The sequence below is a fragment of the Anomalospiza imberbis genome, chromosome Z, assembly GCF_031753505.1.
Source record: "Anomalospiza imberbis isolate Cuckoo-Finch-1a 21T00152 chromosome Z, ASM3175350v1, whole genome shotgun sequence".
In the NCBI taxonomy this organism is placed as follows: Eukaryota; Metazoa; Chordata; class Aves; order Passeriformes; family Viduidae; genus Anomalospiza; species Anomalospiza imberbis.
Genome location: NC_089721.1, coordinates 50,952,343 through 50,973,603, shown reverse-complemented (window position 1 = coordinate 50,973,603; position 21,261 = coordinate 50,952,343). Strand labels below are relative to the sequence as shown.

Below are 21,261 nucleotides of genomic sequence, written 5' to 3'. Positions count from 1 at the left end.
CAGCCTTGTTTAAAATCTTTATCCATGATCTGGATGTGGGGATCAAGTGCACCTTCTGTCAGTTTGCAGGTGACACTAAGTTGGGTAGCAGTGTTGATCTGCTGGAAGGTAGGAAGGCTCTGCAGAGGGATCTGGACAGGTTGGATGGGCTGAAGCCAAGATTATGAGGTTTAACAGAGGAAGTGCCAGGTCGTGCACTTTGCTCACAACAACCCCCTGCAGTGCTACAGGCTGGGGGCAGAGAGACTGGAAAGTGGCCCAGCAGAAAAGAACCTGGGTGTGCTGGTCAACAGAGGCTGTACATGAGCCAAATGTGCCCAGGTGGCCAGAAAGGCCAATTATATCATAGCCTGTATCAAAAATGGTGTGGCCAGCATGACCAAGAAAGAGACTGTCACCCTGTATTGGGCAGTGGTGAGGCCACCTCAAAATGTGGGTTAAGTTTTGGGCCCCTCACTACAAGAATGTTGAAGTACTGAAGTGTGTCCAGAGAAGGTCAACAAAGGTGGGGAACGGTCTGTTGCTCAGGTCCGATGAGGAGCAGCTGAGGGAGCTGGGGGGATGTTCATCCTGGAGAAAATGATAACCAGGGGGACACCTGATCACTCTTTACAACAACCTGAAAGGAGGCTGTAGCAAGGGCACCAGCCTCTTTCTCGCAAGTAGAAAGCCTTAGGACAAGAGGAAATATCCCTAAACTGGAGGCTTAAGTTGGTTATTATGAAAAATTCTTTCATGAAAAGGGCTGTTAATCACTGAACAGGCTGTCCAGGGAAGTGGTAGACTCACCAGCTCTGGAGGTATTTAAAAGTCATGTGGATGTGGTGCCTAAGGACATAGTTAAGTGCTGGGCTTGGCGGTGCTGGGTTAATGCCTAGATTCAATGATCCTAATCAATTCTATGAGTCTGTGGCTATTGTCTCTACTACTTGTCAGCTGAGTCACAGTCTCAAGCTGAGGGGTTTGGCAGACATGCAGTGCACGTGTAGTGGTGCAGAGTACATTCTCCCTTGGGCACTGCACCTGAGCTCTGGGCTGGCTTTGCAATTGTCTAAGTGCTATGCCATACACCCAGAACCACAGCGCTGCTGGCTTTAAGCCTGAGTGTGTTTACGTCAGCCATTGACAGATTCCAGCTTGCAGTGTATTGGCATCTATTTTAACTTTCATGTGCTGGCAGCTGAGAGGGCACAAAATTTCAGTGTGTGCTATAATTTACAAATTTTCTAGGGACTGCAGCAGCAACATCATTTGAAACAGGTCCTGAATGCAAATCATTTTTTAGCACGTAATGGCTTGGGAGAAATGTTTGTGTTTGATGAATGCTGTTTATTGTCTAAAGCCAGAGATGTGAGCTGGCATGGGTGCCAAGCAGTGCACCACCACTGCTAACACAAATGAACCCAAAAGTATTACAAGTGCCTCACAGGCTCCTGTTTCTAATCAGCACATTAAATACAGCAAATATGAAAGACCAATGACCCCCTCTCAAAATCATAGTATCAGAGAACTGGTCAGATTGGAAGGGACCACAGTGTTGTCATGTTGGTTGTCCTAGAGCATATGGCACAGGATTGCACCCAGATGGTTCTTCAGTATTTCCAGTAAGGGAGACTCTGCAATCTCTCTGGGCAATCTGTTCTTATGTGCAGTCATCTGCACAGTAAAGAAGTACTTGCTTGTAATCAGGTGGACCATCCTGTGCATCAGTTTCTGCCTGTTGCCTCTTATCCTCTTGCTGGGCACCACCAAGCAGAGCCTGGTCCATCCTTCAGAGTACTCATAGACACTGATGTGGTCCCATCTCAATCATCCTTTCTCCAGGCTGAACAGGGCCAGCTCTCTCAGCCTTTCATCATAAGAGACATGCTCCAGTCCCTTTCTTGCCCTGTTCTAGACCCGCTCCAGGAGCTCCACACTTCTCTTATGCTGAGGAACCCAGCACTGGAGAGAGCACCCCAGATGTGTCTTCACCAGGGCTGAGAACCAGCATCACCTCCCTCCACTTGCTGGAGTCTTTCGAACGCAGCCCAGGATACCATTGCCCTTTCCCAAGGACACACTGCTGGTTCAGTCTCTTAAGCTACTTCACCCACAGGTGGGACCCTGCTGGGTGCACAGCCTGGCCGAAGCCGAAGACTGGGCGGTCGCGCCCCGCTCAGGTACTGCAGCTCCCGTTGGGCGAGGCCGGTCCGGGGGAGGGCCCACGGCTCCCCGCCGCCCATCAGGAACGTGCACCACCGAGCCCCCCGCACCTGCACCTGCCCCAGATCCAGCCATCCCGGGAGCCCCCGCACCCGGGCAGCGCCGGGAGCGGAGCTCAGCCCCCGGGCGTGTCACCACTCCTGCCGGGATGGGTGACCGATCCCTGGCATGCGTGACCACTTCCTGGGATGAGTGATCGCTCTCTAGCATGGATGGCCATTCCCCGGTATAGATGATGGCTCCTCAGGATGGATGACCGCTCTCCGGGATGGGTGGCTTCTCCTCCGGATGGGTGGCCTTTCTCCCGAGATTGGTGGGCTCTCCCCTGGGATGGATGACGGCTCCCTGGGGCGGGGGCCGCTCCCCGGAGTCCCCCGCCCCGGCGCGGGAGGAGCCGCCCTCCCCCGGCGCAGGCGCCGCAGCGCTCGGCCGGCGCCATGGGTCGCGGGGCGCTGCTCGGCGCCGTGGCTTGTCTGTGCTTCCTGGCCCTCGCGGCCGAGGCCTTCAAGAGGAGGGGACCCAGCGTGACAGCCAAGGTGACTCTGGCCCGCGGCCGGGATGGTGTCTCGGCCGCCGGGAAACCTCGGGACGCGTCGGGCGGGGCCCGCGGCTGGGATGTCCCACGGCCGGGATGTCTCGGAGCCGTGGCGGCGGTGCCGAGAGGAGCCGGCCGGCCTCTGCCCTGCCCCGCTCCCACACCGACCCCTCGCCGAATCCCGGGTACAGAGAGCTTGGAGCGGGCTTGGTCTAACGCCCGAACTTCACCGTTTTAATAGGTTTTCTTGGCTGGGTGGTTACTTGGTTTTTAACCCCTTTGGGCGTACCGCCTTTCTGTAGGCGCTGGCACACCGCAGAGTTCGGGCCAGCAAAGCCTCCCTCTGGCTTGCAGAAGTGGAAACCTTTAAATTCCTCACCCCTCCAGCGCTGCTGCAGCCTCTGCTGCTGCCAGGGCAGTTTGTGGCTGCTGGTGCTGCCAGGCTGCCCCGAGCAGGGCAGGGTTTAACTGTGCTGGGCCTCGCCTGTGCCATGGGTTTAATCCATTCCTCCCTGCTGAAACTCCTGCAGAGGATCCAGCGGAGGGCTACTGAGTTGGTCAAGGGAGTGGAGCATCTCTCTTGCCGGGAAGGCTTGGGGAGCTGGGCTTGTTCAGCCTGGAGAAGAAAGGACTGAGAAGGGGCCTTATCAATGTCTATGAGTGTATGAGGGGAGGCTGCCAAGAGGACGGACCAGGCTCTGCTCGGGGGTGCCAAGCTGATGCACAGGAAGTTCCACCTGAATATGAGGAAGAACTTCTTTACTGTGCAGGTGGCTGAGCACTGGAACAGATTGCCTAGAGAGGCTGTGGAGTTTCCCTCGCAGAAGATATCCAAGAACCATTTGGACACAATTCTCTGCCGTGTGCTCTGGGATGGCCCTGGTTGAGCGGGGAGGTTGGGCCATATGACTTGCTGTGTCCTTTCCACTTTGACCCATTCTGTCATTGTGTGAAGCTCTTGGTATTGAGAGCAGTCCCTTTGTTAGCCCCGTAGGAGGTGTACATGGTGTGTGCGAGGCGCTGCCAGCAGAGATCCGTGGATCCGGGATCCATGGGGCTCAGTGCTGCAGGGCTCCTGGGCAGGCAGGATGCATGGGGCTGTGTGCCTGTGGCACATGTGGACATTGCAATGGCACTGCCCAGGAGATGGACTTGTGGGCTGTGGGGCTGGCTGGCAGCATAGGGATGCACCTAACTACTGCAGCAGGACAGCATCTCTTTCCAGAAAATGTTTGTTCGGTGCAGGAGGTGGGGTGTTTAGCCCAACTTTGGAATTCCATGTTTCAGCCCCCAAGTGTTTTTCCATCTGCAGTCAGGAGAGAATGTGCCCATGCTGGGAAAGACACCTACACTGATGAAAGTGTGACAGGGAAGGGCAGGGGCAGAACTGCTTCCTCTAGCATGGCTTCAGCATCCTAAGCCATGGACTGTGCCTTTGTCTCTGTACTTCATGGCCACTGTTGTCTGCAACTGCTTATAGTTTCATTGCCATAGACTTCTAGACCACAGATTTGATTTTTTTTGGAGGGGGGGTAAATTTGACCTCCAAATAATCTTCTGGAAATATATTCCCATTTAACTATGCATAAAGTACTTTTCTTCTTCATTCCTTCTGCCTGGACTATAATTTTATGCCCTTCTCTGATTGTTGTGGCACATAAAGAATTGCATTGCCAAATTTTCTTGTCCTAGGCAGTGATAACTTTACAAGGCTCATGAAATCACACCATTTTTCTCTCTTCCAGTTTAAGTAGTTTTCTGTAACCTTTCTTCATATAAAAGATATTCTATACCTGTTGAGCATCTGTTCTGCCCATTTTTCTGCATTTTTTTTAGGTTGGTTTCATCATTCTGCGATAGAGGGTTCAGAATTACATGCAGCACTCAGGGTGTGAACTCACAGTACAGATGTAGCTATGCCAGTCTCTTTACTGTATCCATTTTAATTTTTTCTAGTATTTGTTTTCCTTCTCTGACCTTCACAAGCCCAAAGCCAAACCTTTCACTAAACTACGCAGGATGATTCCAGATGTATTTTGGCCCCCTTGTTGTGCCTCTACACCATGTACAGTATTTTTGCATTTATGAGGTTATTACATTACCTGGTTTCTAAGAATCATGAGATCTTCCTTTCAAAGTCACTTTAGTTTCCCTGAATAATTAAATGCTCTTGTCCATTTTTTCAGTTATATGTACAGCATCTTGTGTAAATTATATATGAATATTTTTATGAAAACCAGCCACTCTTACTGGTGTGTTCTTTTTTCATTTCAGTCTTGAAATACTTAACTGTAGATTGTAAATATGATTAAATATTTATAAAAATATTAATAGGACTGAAAATTTATAATACTTATTTTCTTTCAGAGTTTTTGGTGAAGAATTTGGCCAGATGTTTTTTGAGATTTAAAAGTGCTGTATCAACCAGCTCACAAGTGTCTACATGCTTACTGAATTTTCAGAGAACCTGTGGAAATACACTCATAAGAACATGGCTTTTCTATGCAGAAATAGTGTCACGGGCTACCAAATATTTCCATACTTGATTTTGTGGCCAAAAATATGCAGAGACACATTTTTAAAAGTACAGGGTTTGCTGCTTAGGCAAGCGGCAGTGCCACGTATGAAGCCCTGTGGCTGTGCTAGGCTTACAGTGTATGACGAACTTGTCTCCTTGTGCTGTCAACAAAGTGTATGATGTTCCTACTCTGTGGGGTGATTGTTTGGCTGCCTTCGTCTTGTTACTTATATATATGCCTATGTATTTCAGGCAGTCCTACTAGAACAACATTTCCAGGCAAAATAGACAGGCAGTGGGTTTAGAAAATGTAGGAAGGCAACACCCCTTATGTAGATAACCCTGGCAGCACAATTCTGAGAGGTTTGTTTATAAATCCGTTAAAACGTTAGCGAAAGTGTACTGTTAATACTTTGGGAACCACACATCTAAGAGGCATGTTATTCAGTGCCAAGTGCCAAGGAAATGAATGAGGTGTATCAAAAGGAATTTTATTTCCCTTATAGTGCTTTTATAGTGTTAGCCAAAAGTTCAACAGTCAAAACCACATAGAAGATCAATAAATGGTAGAAATGTTTAGTAGGAGAGTGTGAAAGAGGCATTCACATTGGAGAGACTGTGGTCATTTATTATCGTTATTGGACTAATTTCTTAGCATTACAGACAAGTAATACTTGGTTGAGTGCCACAAGGAACAGCAAATACCACATCATAGGAATACACATTGCTGTTTCCTAGAAGTTGTAATAGCCTTTATGTAACTTTTTCAGAACTCCAAAAAGCCTCATTTCCTGACAGCTTTTCCTATTTTCAGTAATTACTGGAACATTTTTGCACGTTCAAATATGCATTCATAGATTCTGAACTATATTAAAATGTCTTGTAACTCATTTGTCTTTTTGAAGTTGCTTTTCAGTGACATATACATTGATGATTTAGGCAATCAGCTGAATAATCTGGCCTGGTTATTTCTCTGCTGGGTTTGAATTCATGTTTAGGAAGGCAACTGCTTGCTTGAGCCATAGGATTTTCTTCTCAGTGTTTGTCAATTCAACAGAATTTAGGCTTTTGTGTATACGTACTGATGCCTAAAACAGTGAAGATTGTGAGTGGATAGCAAATGGTCTTTTGTAGGGAGTATCAGTACTATAGTTCCTTGTTATTTTCCCCCATATGGGAATAGAATTGTTGGTCTTCCTTACTTTCGTATTCCATTTTTTCCATTCAGCTTTAAAGATGTGCGTGTTTGGGAAAAATCTTCTTGAACACTATCTTCAAACTTGAGATACAGCAGTCTCACCAAGCCATTAAAAGCAGTAAGAATCAAAACATATAGTCACTGGTTCTCAAATAGTTTTCTGCATAACCTGATTTTGTTGGCTCTGAAAGGATTTCTCTGAAACAGCACCCTTAGGAATTGCAGGATACTATTAATACAGACCAGCCAGAAGTAATTTCTTACCACCTTACTCTTTGAAAAGCTTGGCTGTTTGCTGTGCTCACATCTTTATCCCTTTTGTTCCCTTCATAAAAATATTCAGGTGTTCTTTGATGTGAAGATTGGAGACAAAGATGTTGGCAGAATTGTAATTGGATTGTTTGGAAAAGTTGTCCCAAAGACCGTGGAGAACTTCATTGCATTGGCAACTGGAGAAGTATGTTTGCAGTTTTCTTCCACTGTGTACTCAAGTTTGGCTTGGGAAGGCAGTGTCTGTTTAATGCTGTTTCAGTTGTGAACTGTCAATCTTCATTCACTGGAGCCTATGCATAAGTGCTGTCCCCAAGGATGTGCACTAGTGTGTGTCTTCTCAGGTCCTTGGTTCACAAGATGTAATTACGAGATGCTGGATATGAGCACCTCAGTTTGTCCCTGCCTTGTAGATCTAGCATATGGAGTTACTGTGGTCAGATACCAGTCAAATAAAGACAGTGGCTTTGATCACCTGAATAAATACCTTCTTTGTGGCAGTGCAGTCCAGCTGTGTTTACATGCACCTCAGTTTAATGTGTTTCTTGACAGTATTATATCCCTTGGTATATTCTGTGAAATCTAGCTGTTCACAACTTGTGTGATTTCCATATGATATAGAGCTGGATGTTATATTAATTTAAAGAATTATTTCATTTTCTTAGAGAGGATATGGATACAAAGGAAGTAAATTTCATCGTGTGATCAAAGACTTCATGATTCAAGGAGGAGACTTTACAGCTGGAAATGGATCAGGAGGTAACATACTTAGTATCTTCCAGGTTCCCTTTTCTTTGTTCAAATGTCTGCTGAAAGTATGGGCAAACTAGCATATTCCTTCATGGCTTCTGCTCATATAAATGAAAAAACATCAAACCAACCCACATCTGTTTTAGAGCATCTAGTACTTTTCCAAGTGTCTTGTAGCCTAAGCTGCAGCTGTTTGGATTATCTGATTTATAAATATGTGTAGCTCTTCCTTTGTCCGCAATTTTTGCAGATAGCTCTTTTCTGTCTGTGACTTGTCCCCATTCAAGAAGCATGGCTTTGTGTGCTGGGCTGGAGCCACATGACCAGCTGAGCTGCTTCTACAACTTACTGTCTCCAAAAGATGGATGTCTTCACCCTTCCCCTGCTCTGGCTTTGTGACAGCGCTCCTTCCCTGAGGCATTCACTGATTGCATGTATAGGTGAACCAATTCAAGTCATCCAGCAGAAGTCTAATCCGTGATGAAACAGTGAAAACGTGTAGAAGGAAGGCAGGTAGGTAAGGAGGGAGCTGTCCTCTCTGGCCTCAGCTCAGTCTCTTCTGAAGAACCTCTGAAATGTGCTGTGAGAAGGAATTTCTTAACAGGGAGAGAGAAAGAAATCAGAAGATGAGAGTCATGCCCTCTCCTCATTTTTCTCTTACTAAAACTGAAACCATAAACTTGCTGGTGCTCAGAGTCCTGGCTGTGTGTATCACTTCTCCCTCCTGAGCCTCCAGAAGAACAGTTCAGTACACTCGGGTGGCAATGCCAGCACAGCATCTTTTGCACTGCACTCACTCTGGGTGCAGATTTCTTTTCTTCCTTTACATGCACATTCTTGACATGCTATGATTTGAACTGTCTGCATGAACTGTTAGTGATTTCCCTGCTGGGACAGAATGGAAAACACATTCCTTTTCCTAGCAGTCAACAATGGGAAAGACCATAATACCAGAGACATAGTTTTAACATTAAAGGTAGGCAGCATTTATTTGCCCCCTGATGTTGTTTATGGGGATAGCATCTGGTGGTGTTGGGAACAGTGTTCTCATTGTGCTAGGCACTGCACAAGTAAAGAGTGAGGCAGACAGCCTCTGCTTTTCAGTTTGATGGTGGTTTAACCATGACTGATGTGTTTTCTCTCTTAACTATTAGAAACATCAGAATCTTTATGTCGTGGTTGTACACATACACACCAAGTATTTTAGTCTAACTTCCATTTGGTCTTCATATGCTTCTAAACATGCCTAAAGCAATTTCTTACCATAACGGAAAGGTTTAAATACTGGAATTGTCACAAAACATGGCAGTCTTATTGTTAATGGCCATAAGTATGTGCTTTAATTTGCTCAACAGGATGAAGTATACTATTGTTCAGTGGCGTCTCTAAACCAGACCTTTGAAGGTATTCAGCTTGCTTAAATTCAAGGGATAAAGCATCATCAGCTCTTATTGTTCTTTCCTTATGTGTGGTGGTTTAGCTTACCTTTACACACAAAATGATTTTAGTTATGGAGTTGCTGATGGTTAAACATTGATGCTGCTGTGTTTACTCAAGCAATGAATCTTCAAGTCCTGTATTCATACTTCATTTTTCCCATTTTTGAACAAAAAGGGGCTTTGTTTGATTTATTTTTTTTAAGTTTGCATTCTTATTTTTTTGTCATAGGAAGAAGCATCTATGGAGAAAGGTTTCCTGATGAGAACTTCAAGCTCAAACACTATGGAATTGGATGGGTTAGCATGGCTAATTCTGGCCCAGACACCAATGGATCCCAATTCTTCATCAGTGTGACAAAGCCTTCCTGGTTAGATGGAAAACACGTAGTATTTGGCAAAGTCCTTGATGGAATGGTAAGTTTAAAGTATTGGTTGATCTGGACCATGGTTCAGAAACAGCTGAGTATTCATCTAATATGTACATGATAGAAGATGATTGTGAAGAGCTCCAGCTGGATGATTTAGAACTGAAATAGCAAAAATTGAAACCTGTACCATGCTTTTGGCTTTCATAGCCCTTATTTCAGACTGCTAAGCACTGAAATCAGCACTGACACCTTTGCAAATTACAAATGGAGAAAGGTCAGCTCCTCCTTTCAGTAATACTGTTACCCATGAAATAATTATTTTTCTATAGACTAAAATCAAATTTCGTAGCACATGCTAGTTATGGGTAACACTTTCACTGTTAAGTTTTTAGAAGCATGTGAATGTAAAGCAGGCAAACACATACTGATGAGAGGCCAAATAGAATTTTAAACTAAAAAATTAAATTTTCAAGTGATTATACTTTTTTTAGTCTGGTTCTCCTTACAGATTATTCCTTTTTGATCCGTGTTTTGAAATTATTGGGGAAAACGTGAGCTGCTGGATGGACTTTGAGGGGTTTGAAAATTTCATCAGAATACTTGCCCCTCACTCCCACATTCATACTGAATTCTATTTTCATGATCTACAGTAGAAGCTGTAAATTTTTGAGAAGTTATTTAGACTTAAGTTTCAGTTTAGTCAGATTAATAGACAAATATCAAAAACCAAGTTGTTTATATACCTAAATTAATTTTGTCTTTTAAAAATATTGCTACCACACTAAAATATGTATGTGTGCGTTATAAGCTAAAGGTAAAAGCAGTAACCAGGTTTCTGGAAGCACAGTTATGCTGTACAATTAGAAAAATAATAATGCTCTCCTTTTCTGATCTCTAGAGTCACTTTCTGCTCACAGGCCACAAATAGAATCCTGTATGTGCCAGCTTAATCAGTTGAATGTACATTTTCAATTGCCCCTTCAAAATGTTTTTGTTGGCTGAAGGATTTTCTAGGAGGGCAAACAGCCTTCCCTGTGCTTCTGTCATCTATGTGTGATTTATGGAGTGGCACAGTTGCCAGTGTGGGAAGAAAAGGAATTTGACAGGGTAAAAGACTTTGTTCACAAGCTGGTTAATAAGCAGTGATGTTAGGTGCACTTTGTTGTTTCTGTGGATCCAGACTTCATTCACTGGAGTTTGTTTGACTAAAATTATCCTTTCTGTTTTTTCTTTTTTTGTTTGACAGTCTGTGGTGCACTTGATAGAACTCCAGCAGACAGATGAACATGATCGGCCCCTTCAAGACTGTGTGATTGTGAACAGTGGCAAAATAGCTGTAAAGGAACCATTTGTAGTTGAAGTTGGTGACTGGTGAGACCAATAGTCAGCAAGGAAAGTAAAACTTAATCACTTCTCTTTAATGCCGGTTTTTGACCAATCTCAATGATCCATTGAATTTTCTTCTCTAAACATATGAAGTTACATTTAGGCAATACTTAAAATTTGCCAAATACAGAAGAGATACAACTATTTCTATGACAACTTGTTGGAGCTGCAACTCCTTGAAATTCAAGACATATCCCACCAATTTCCAGATCTTGCAGAAAAAGTCTTTAATGAAAAATTTATAGCAGTAATTCTATTTTCCAGGGTTTAAAATATAGTAATTTTGTTCCGTTTGGAAATTTTAGCAATATTTGTTTTTGTGTTTTCAACTGAAAATACCTACTGTAACACTACCAGCATTTCTAAAATTTTGTCTTTTCAACTGAAAATTTTGTCTTTCCAACAGAAAATATTTACTGTAACATTACCAGCATTTCTAAAAACTTAAAAAAAAGTAAAATATAGAAGTGTTTTGAATAAATAAACTTCACTTTGAGATAAATACTTCAGAGCATTTTTTACTCCACCCCCCAAGGTCTTTTTTCTCACCTCAGTTGATTCCACAAAATATGTAGGGGGTTTTGTTTTACAGGAGATAAGGTTGTAAGGTTAGAGCAGAGATGGTAAATCTTCCTAATCTAAACATGTCAGATAAAGTCCCTACTGTCTTTCAGAGGACCACAGTATTCAGATACCATTCTGTGATCAAGAACAAGCAGATTTTCTGTCTATTATTGAATAATGTAATCAGTTAGAAACTGATTAAAACAGAAGAATTTTTGTTTTACAGCATGGTGAATTTTGTAACACTTAACTAATGTTACTTATTTTAAAGCTCAAACACTTTACGTTTTGCTGTAAGTTTGAGAACTAGTTTCATTTTTTTTGTGATGCTTCATAAATACTCTTAAGCTGACAACTGGTAGATTTCAGAGAAGGTCAGTGTAGGGTAACACTTAAGAGACACCTGTGTTAAGTTCAGGGCAGATATGTGGATTTTTTCCTTTTGAGTTGACTGTTTTACGGCTCAAGATGGAAGAGGCAGTACCAAGATCTGATGAAGGGCTCATCCACCTGTACCACAGGCAGGCAGCACACCACTTCTCTCAGTAGTGACTCGTTTCCTGAAAGGTGTCCTGAAGGAGCTCTGAGGTATCTGGAGCCAAAGTGATTCAGGTTAGAAGAGGCTGCTACAGCACAGAGCTTGTAGGTACCTACTGGCATTCCACTCAAAAGGAAAAGGGAAAAACTGTGGGCAAGATTTACCCTGGGTTCTTCTGACATGTCATTTGCAGTTAGAGGATGCTCCTACTGGTTCCTCATCCACAGCCCTGGGGCCTCTCCTGAAGGTAAATACTTCTTTTCAGAGACCTGTGAAAGAATTACTGTCCTCTGCAAACAGAACTGGAGGAGAACTTGTCAAGGGCCTCTAAATTTGCCTAGTGCTAGCCAATCAGATTTCCATTTTACCCCTGATCACTTTCCTTTCTACTAGCTCTTTAAAGTAAAATTCTCTGAAAAGCTGTTCTGGGAGTAGGGTTAGCAAGCAGGAGTGAGAATGCCTCAGTCTGCCAGTAGCTGAAAGCCCTCCTGGAAGCTGAGCCTACAGACCTCATAAAGTTAGGCTACCTGAACAAGTGCTACAGTCACAGGCCTACCTTTTTTTTGAAGTCCCAGCTTTTGACTCTCCCCACATGGCTTCCAAACATTTAGTAGTTAGAACAGGCAACCCCTGTGTCTCCAGGATCTGACTTACATTTGTGCCCAGATTTGCCATTGCTACTTCTGTGTAACACTCCCTTCTGCTGATGAGCCCAGTGTTCCATTAACCTTAATTTTTTTCACCAAGACATGCAGTTCTGTAAGGCTACCATGTTCAGCTAAGCCAAGAGTTAAGAGCTTTAAATTATCAGACACACAGGTATTTTCTTACACTTCATGGGGAGGCAGACATCTGTGAGACCCATCTCAGTTGACAGAATCTCAGAAAAATTTAAATAGAAAAATTTCAGAAAACAAACCACATTAATGTCCTAGTAATTTATTTTGAAATGTCCAGTAGCACACATACAAATTTCCAGTTAAATCTGAACATACATACATATGTATCAGTTTTAGTTTGATCATAATCTTAATAATATTCTTGCTTTAGTTTACCACAGAGTTGTATGTTCTGTGACTTATAAAATGTTAATATATGGAATATAGTCAGCAAGTTGGTGTGGAGAGTAAACAAACACACAGGTTAGATGTCATAACTGAATGGAGATGTGCAAAAGCCACATAAAAGCTCTTGGTAAGTAAAATAATTTCAACTGAAATATAGAAAATTTCCTCAGAGAGTGCTATGTGTTTCAGAACGTGAAAGCATGTTTCCAATTCTGCACACACTCTCTTCAGCACTTTTAATCCATCCAGTGCTAGCAATGGGTAATGTACTGGGAAAAATCCTGGTGCAAAATGGTTTAGTGTTTGCTTTAACAGATATTATAGAAATAATTAGTAAAACTTTTCTCTTCAAAGGTTAGCATAATTCAGTGTATGACTTAGAACATTTAGTGTTAAATAGAGCATGTCAATATATAGAAAGTATAAATAACTTCAATACTGTTGTTTCCATATCTTTTTTTAAAAGCAGCAACTGTAATGACAGTGATTTCATTTAAAAAGATAAAATGCTTGAACTTAATCTGAGATTGTGCCTCTTGCTTCTGAGCATAATTTTCACATCACAGAATTTTATTCCTGTTAATTTTATTAACCATGACTTCAGGTTCTTCTTGCCTTGTATTACTTTCTACCTGGGCAGTAAGTGAGGATAAAATATTCCATGTAGAATACCGTCTATAACTACATTTGGAAAGTCATCTGAAAAGGAAAAAAAAAAGAAACATATTTTCTTATCCATGTCAGTACAATATAAATGTTTTTGTGAAACTTAACTAGGTAAGGCCTTATTTACTTTGGGTTACTGCATCACTCAACTGTTTATCCATGTTGAGGATGTGCTAATAGTAATGCTGTTTCACCACTAAAGCCACTTTAGGGTAGCACTGGGCATTGCATGAATGTGCTGCCAGATTTGTAGCTTATTGATTTAAAGGGATGTTCTAATATTTAAGGCTGCTGGACTCCAGCTCTTTATCTGAATCTTTTCTCAAAAGGAAGATGGGTTACATTGGCAATTCAGTTTCTAACAAAATTTCAATATACTTGAAGAAATTTCTGGATTACTAATGAGAATACTTCAAAGCTGTTTTTTGTATTGTGGTTTACAGCAATGTAGACTGAGAAGACTTGAGGATGCCTGTACAAAAATGATTATTTGAGGCAAGAAATTTTCGGGTTGTTCAATCAACATAAAATGTCATGTTACAAAATGTCATCCTACAGTATTTGAAGGAAAAAATTACCACTACTTTGTTGTCACGGAGGCAGAGGAAACTGCCAGTTAATTTTCACGTTCTATTTGGCATGAAAGAATTGCCTGATAGAACACAATAATAGATCCATGTACATGGAGGTACACTGTTGAATTGAAAAGATTTTTGAAATGCACCAACACCTGGGGTTTTAATGAAGGGTCTATTTAAATCACCAGGCAATAAAACAAAGAATTTCTGATCACATCTTACAACCCTAAAATTGTTAGTTTACTAGTACTGGATTTCCTGCTAAGAGCAGACGGTTCCTGATGTGGAACTTTCCACACAAAACAAACTTTCAACTATCAGCCTACAGTTATTCACAAAGGGGAGATGCAACTTTTATAAAAATCATTAGTACTTGATAAATTAGAACACCTAATGTGGGTGGGAATTAGGGTTTGCCCTATTCTTTCACATAAATAATTTTGGAAGAAAAAATACTGAGCAAAGGTAGATTTGGACTCTATAAAAGCAATCCTTATTGTCATAAATGTGTTATTTCACTGTTTAATTAATAAAGTGATTTCAGAATATTACAGATGTTATGAACATAAATAGTTTAGGATGTTTTTATGAACGGTCGGTAACCTCCGCTGTAAACAATACATGCATAATTCTACCCAGCTTCTCATATTAAGTCATAATTATAAATGACTTGCTAATATTTTGTATCCAGGAGTGTTTCCTCAAATCCTGTAAGATCATCCCAAGTTACCCTGGCAGAATAACCCTATGCAGCTGTCATTAATGTTACCAAAATATACTTGTAAAAGTGATCTGATGCTTTCCTTGTAAATTAAATGATGCAGTTCCAGAAACCAGTTTTATTGGTTCTTCTATAACATACAGTATATATAGGAAAATAAGGATTAATTTTCAAAATTATACAATCTCACAACATTAGATTTAGTGTGAGCCTTTTCTGCTTAAAAAATCAAGCATTTAAATTTAAGTTAAATACAACAAAAGAATATATATAACTTTAAACACAACAAAACACAGTCTTGCAGATCTGTGACACTTGCATGGCTTAAAGAATCATTAGAACAATTTTCAAACAAAGGACGGTAAATCTAAGTTCCCACTTTTTTAGCTTCCAAAGTATCATCTCCAGTTTGAAGCATATTAGGTTTTTCCTTCATTTTTCTTGAGAACATTATTTTTTCTTTCTCCCCTTACCCTTACACAAAAAGTAATGCACTTAGACCCTCAGACTGTTAAATACATCATGAAAAAGGGAATCTGAAAATCAATGAGGTTTGTAACTGTGGATCTTATCTCTGGAAAAACTGCCTTGCAACTCAACAGTGCTTAAAGCCCAGTCACTAGAATAATGGCAAGATTGTATTTTATAAAGACAAGTCACAGTGTGATGACAGGGTAAAAATTTTCTTTGAGTATTATATTGCAGAAATAGTTATTTATTTTGTTTAAAACTCACACTATTTCCTGTTTATTGAAATATGTTAACACAGGCATTCCTGTATCCAGGAAAGACTTCTAATTGAAATTCACTATCTTCAAAGAAAACATACAATAAGTAGTTATTTGTTAATGGACACTTACTTTTGGTCATAGGTTGAACAACTTGGCTGTTTTTACAAAGGAATCAGAGTCTATCAATGTTAGAACTGATCTGAGAGGGAAAATTTTAGAAAGCTCATCTATATTTTCTCTGTGCTGCAAACTAAAAACCAAGAAGAATTAAAGGTAATGGTAGTTTTGTAAAAATTTTGTTTCTTTCTAACTAGACTTGAGTCAACTAGCAGAGGCTCTAGACTCAGGACTTGGTTTTCTTCTTCCTCTTTTAAACCACAATTCACATACTATTTGTGTTTTAATTCATTTAGTTAAAGAATGACTTGCAGAGAATTTGATGTTTTAGGATTTTCAAATACAAAGAATATTCACCTGCCATATAAAATTCTAAATACTGTGGATTAAGGTCAGAAAATGCCTTGGCAAAAGTCTGAAATGTCCTTTATATCATATGTCATTAATGAGACCTACTCTATATTTAAACATGTTATTCATTAGAAGAGGACTTTATGCTTTTTTGCATTACTTCAAAGGACAGTTAAAAATTCACTGGAAAGTTCCTAATGATTTCACAAAAAGGAACCTTAGCCTTACTCAAAGTAGACATTATGGAAGGGAGATAAATACCATCCCAGAACTGCAGAATCTTGGAAGTCTTACAGTAAAATGTTACATGTAGGCTGGAAATACTAAGCACCATCTCAGTTTTTTGGGATAACTGTATGTGAAATCCATTTTCTCTCTTCAGAATGGTATGGAGTTACATGATGTTCGTAACTTATACCAGGCTTTTGAGGAATCAAGTATACAATTAGGAGGAGCATTAAACACTAAGATTAAGACATGCAATGCGGCTCACTCGAAATATTAGTATAGGCAGCATCAGGACCAAACTTTAAACAGAGGTTACTCTGTGAGTGATTCTTCATTACTGTTGTCACTTGGGTCAGACATGACCCTGTGCAGTGACCCCCTCCCCTTACCATGCTTTGGTTCATCGATTTTGTGATCTGCACTTCAGCCTCAAATGAACACTCAGTCTGTGAAATCAGACTAGTGCTAAGTCAAAGTAAAAGCTAAACAACCTTGTAATATGTCTTCTGATGTGGACCTGAATCACTGGACCTCTGCAGTCTGTGTTTCACTCTAGTTACACATTGGAGTTCAGTAAGACTTCATAGGGTCAATAGTGTTTGGCCCCACTACTAGCTAGCATGGACATTGCCTGCACCAGAGACTACTTAACTCTCAAAATATATGAGCTTGTCCCTATGGTTTTGGTGAACAGCTTGAAAAAACAGCAGAACCACAGAAGAGCTGCAGCTGGGAGATGACTGGAAGTGATCTGGTCCAAACCCCTTTTCAAGAAGGACCATGGCCAGGCAGCTTCCAAGTGTCTCCAAGAGTGGAGAACCAACACAACTCTGGACAACCTGTGTCTGGGCTTGGGAAAATGTCCCTTATGTTCTAGTCCTATTGCTGGGCAGCACTGAAAAGATACTGGCTTTGTCTTCCTTATTCCCTCCCCTTAAGTATTTATAAACACCTTGAGAAAATACCAAGGAAGTTGTCTAGGAAAAGCAAAAAAGTGTTCTTTCCTAAATTTATTCTTAAAAATTTAATGAATTTAAGGCAGTGTGAGAATCTGATTTCGACACAGAATTTTGTAAAATGAAATGAAATGCCACATTAAAAAAGAATTTATGTGCAGCTCAGGGAGAAAATTCTCTTCTAAAAGTATATTACGTTTTTTTAGTAAAATATTTATTAGAAACAACAAGTTCAAACAAGTAAAATGACAAAGCCAAGAGGAACCCACTCTGAAAATGGTACTTTTGTCCCCTGCACACATTGAATTTGAAACAGGGTAAATTTTTTGGATTATTAATTCAAAGAACTTTTTATATTAAAAAGAAGAGTTTCTAACTATTTCCAATGCTCTTTTGAACCATGTAAGTCTAATGTAAATGTCCTGTGAAATACATCACTTACACTTAAAGTACACTTCTTTTCCCTATAAAAAACTCCAGAGGTTATAAATGATAAGAAATAATAATAATAATCCAAATGGAAATACAAACATGCTTGCAGTAGGTCAGCTGGTGTTTAGGGAAAAAGCACGTACAAAGGACTGGGCCTCCAAGTTCAAATCCTTCAGGCAAAACAGCCAAAGGGTCAACAACAAAAAAAGAAAAGTGGTATTCTTCTTCTTTTGATTTGAATTCTCAGTAGGTTTGCCTGAGAGAACAACTGGGGGGAAAATTCCACCCTTTTACAAATCACCCACCCCACTTAGTATTTTAATGGTTTCTTACACAAGAACTATTGTTTTATTGGCAGGTTATTAGATTTTTGACCAATGTCATTTGACTAGGCTGGTATTAATAATAATAATAATAATAATGTGGTTTATGCAGTGCAGGGTCAGATCAGTAAAGTGCTGTTAACAGATGACAGGTTTGATTACCGTTGGCTTTAGGCAAGACATATGGATCCCTTAGGAACAGCAGCACAGGCTGGTGGGACAGTTTGCTGGAAAGGTCAAGAACAGGGATGTCAGTATCAAGGGACAGCAAACAGAATGTTCTACAAACTAGCTTTGATAAAGTGAGGTGGTCGAGCTGCCAGGAGCCATGCAGTGCGGTTCCACACACCAGTGCTGCCCAGAAGGGCAGGCTGCATCTCTGAGAAGCAAAGCTCACTGCTCCTCAGCCATACAGTGAAACATTCAGTGTCAAGCTGGAGTGAAGGGGCTGTGTCCAGGAGGAGTGGCTTGCAGCTCTGAGACCTCCCGATGCTGCTCTGCTCCCTAGCACGTGGTGTCATGCAGGCTACAAGACCATCTATAATCCATAGGCTCTCCAGGCCACTGAGCCAACTCAAAATGTCACCATGTTCTTACAGCCCCCAAAGCAGTTGCTGTACCCATCACCCATGGAGAGAAGCTCTTGGAAGCCCCCCCATGCCTGACTCCCACCCTTGGCAACAGCACGGACAGCCTCGGCCAGACCTCTGCACTCTGCTCTGTACATATACATTCCAAGCAGTGCAACCAGATGAAGCTCTATCAAATTCATGGGGCAGAACCCAGACCTCTAATTTCTTCTGCTAAATCTTCTTGCCACAGAAAACACATTCCCAGACATATTTCAGAGCTGGCAGTGCTCTGTCAGTTTTGTAAGGAATTTCTCAACACTAGCATAAGGATGTTCAAGCCACACTAAAAATGTATAGATATAGCACAGCTGATGGTAATATTTAACAAATACAATTTTAATGCTAAACTACTTCTAATTTTTAACTGCAAGGAACAAATAAAGTAAATGACAATAATTTAAGTAGTTTATTAATCAGGTGCCCTAAAAAGAGTAGAAATCAAGCTCACCTTGATTCTTCAGATTCTGTTTCATCAAAAGAGCTGCAAGTAAAGTGACAGGAAGCTTTGGTTACAACAAATTTAATTTTACAATTAAAACCCCCAAATCCTTTAAGAATCACCAAACAAACAATCTTCTTCTTGTTAGTGGCCACAAAATGCCACATAAGGAAATATACGTGGGAGATTGTATCATTTTATAACCACCACTACTTGAAAATGACAGCATCCTGTAACATAATGACAACATACTGTAACAGATTAATTTCCATCTGTCTATCTGTGAAGTGCTGGGGTGTAGTTCCACTGAGGATACTGGCTGATGTCATTAACTGCAAGTGAAAACTATAAGTGTGATAGCTTCTGAATCACTCTGGACACTGCCCTCTGCCATAGAGATCTCCAAGGATAAGAGGGCCTCAAAATTATCTTCAGGTAATTTGCCTTCCCACTACTGCAGATCCAAAGAGCCTGCCCCAAAGTGGAAAAGGGCCATGTGGCTTTCTGGGGAGCACATTCTGGTAATACTTCTGCAGTATCAACCATGTCATCTTATATAGCAAAAGAAATTCTGCCTACTATGCTCACAGCTGCAGATGGTAAGAGAGCTTCCAGTTACACTGGTTTGGGTATTTCTGTATGCATTACACTCATCATACTAAGATTCCCTCCTGCCACTCTCGTGAGGATCCCTTCCCAGGGGATGGGCAATTGGGTCATGTCATCAGAAAGGTGACATAACTTCATTTTTGAACAGAGTGAGATCATAAAATGATCATGGAATGATGCATTATTTCATGTAGATACTATGATCATAAAACACATGCAAAGGCTTTCTATGCAATTTTACTGAGAATATTTTACGTATGAATATCTTACGTTTCAGTAGATACTTCACAATCTACAAGAAAGTCATATTTTTCTCATCTAAGCTCTACTTTGCTTTCCAAGAATATTACATTAAACTTCCCTTCTGCCATTGAACATGCTGGATTTATTTTATGACCTTTGGGGATATATAAACATACTTAACATGAACCTAATGCCCATTTATTTTACAGTGTTAGAGTTGGCAGCAAGACCATTTTAAGTCAATGGAATTGCATCAGCACTGAGTGGATATGGGCCTTTTGGCCTCCATATATTTTTCAGTAAAGGAGAGCTTACCCACAGCTTTCTGCTTTTGGCAAGGTAGGTACATGACGAACATTCAGAAAATCGAGAAATATCTTAGGGAGCTCTTCATTTTCTAAAATGACTGTCTGTCAAAAAAAAAAGGCACAATAGAAACCCAAGTTTTAAAAATATTTTAGATGTTGCCCAGTTTCATTCAAGCTACTAGAACATTTCTCTCGCAATACTTTTCAATTCTCCATTTTTTACACCTATTTTGGAATGCCTCATTTCAATAGGAAAACCACAGTTCTTGTTTAATCACTTAGAAATACATTCAGCTTATGTTACTACATTGTTTTTCACCTGCCATCACTGGTGCCAACCTATATGCCTCTCAAGCAGAGATGTCTAATTCTGGAACTAAGTTACTGGCATGCTCATTTGTGAATAAAATTCTGTTTATTTAAAATATAAAATAAAACACCCTCAGCTTAGTGCTTTCATGTTCACCTCACAGAAGACTACCATCTAGATTATGAGCAGAAGAAGTCTTCACTTTGTGCAGTTTTATTAATACATGTCTTGGTAAATGACAACAAGGGAAACTCCTTGCTTGGCTTGACAGATCAGCTTACAACATATTCCATGTATCTGCACTATGGCTCCGAATGACAAAGCTCTGACCACGCTTCTGGCCAGACTTGCCACGTTCTTCCACAATCATGATACAACAGCCACATAATGGCCAGACTACATCCTCTGTTTTTTCCTTTGATGAGATGACCTATAGTTTTCACAAGGCAAAGAAAAACAGTTCATAAATTCAACCAATGTCTCACCTGAAAGATAAAGCCCCTATTTCTCTACAGTTCATACTGACATGCATTCTGAAGACGTGTACTTCACAAGAGAAAGGAAGCCATTAGCTTTCTTAAAGAGATTTCCTTCATAAAGGCCTGATCTGAAGTGAATGTACATATGGAAGAAACTTCACTGGATTTAAAATTAAATTGACTCCTAGAAGCAAAGCTTTCCATGTTCATCCTGTTCACTTTCCCACCTGTGATAGAAGAAATAAATATAGAGAAGAAACAAGTCTGGAAAGACACGTTACTCTTACATTCAGAAGGTAA

General features: G+C 40.8%; 2 protein-coding genes across 3 annotated transcripts in view; one reads left to right on the top strand and one right to left on the bottom strand.

Moving 5' to 3' along the window:
• The first annotated feature begins 2,583 nt into the window (after positions 1–2,583).
• Positions 2,584–10,755, top strand: PPIC (peptidylprolyl isomerase C). The gene is made up of 5 exons (XM_068176425.1): positions 2,584–2,741; positions 6,800–6,913; positions 7,392–7,485; positions 9,145–9,329; positions 10,530–10,755. The coding sequence occupies exons 1-5, from the start codon at positions 2,643–2,645 to the stop codon at positions 10,656–10,658; spliced, it is 621 nt and encodes a 206-aa protein (XP_068032526.1). The 5' UTR covers positions 2,584–2,642; the 3' UTR covers positions 10,659–10,755.
• A 1,936-nt stretch (positions 10,756–12,691) lies between these two features.
• SNX24 (sorting nexin 24) overlaps positions 12,692–21,261 on the bottom strand; it is a 95,611-nt gene continuing 87,041 nt past the window's right edge. The window contains exons 4-8 of one of the 2 annotated variants that reach the window (XR_010994456.1): positions 20,180–20,274; positions 19,022–19,054; positions 18,104–18,168; positions 15,664–15,784; positions 12,692–13,537 (exon numbers count right to left, since the gene is read on the bottom strand). Coding sequence is in view for 1 of the 2 variants with exons in the window: in XM_068176426.1 (XP_068032527.1) it covers positions 13,467–13,537; positions 18,104–18,168; positions 19,022–19,054; positions 20,180–20,274 (264 nt within the window). In the remaining variant the exon portion in view is untranslated. The remainder of the gene's footprint in view (positions 13,538–15,663; positions 15,785–18,103; positions 18,169–19,021; positions 19,055–20,179; positions 20,275–21,261) is intronic. The other variant, XM_068176426.1, reaches the window with a different exon arrangement.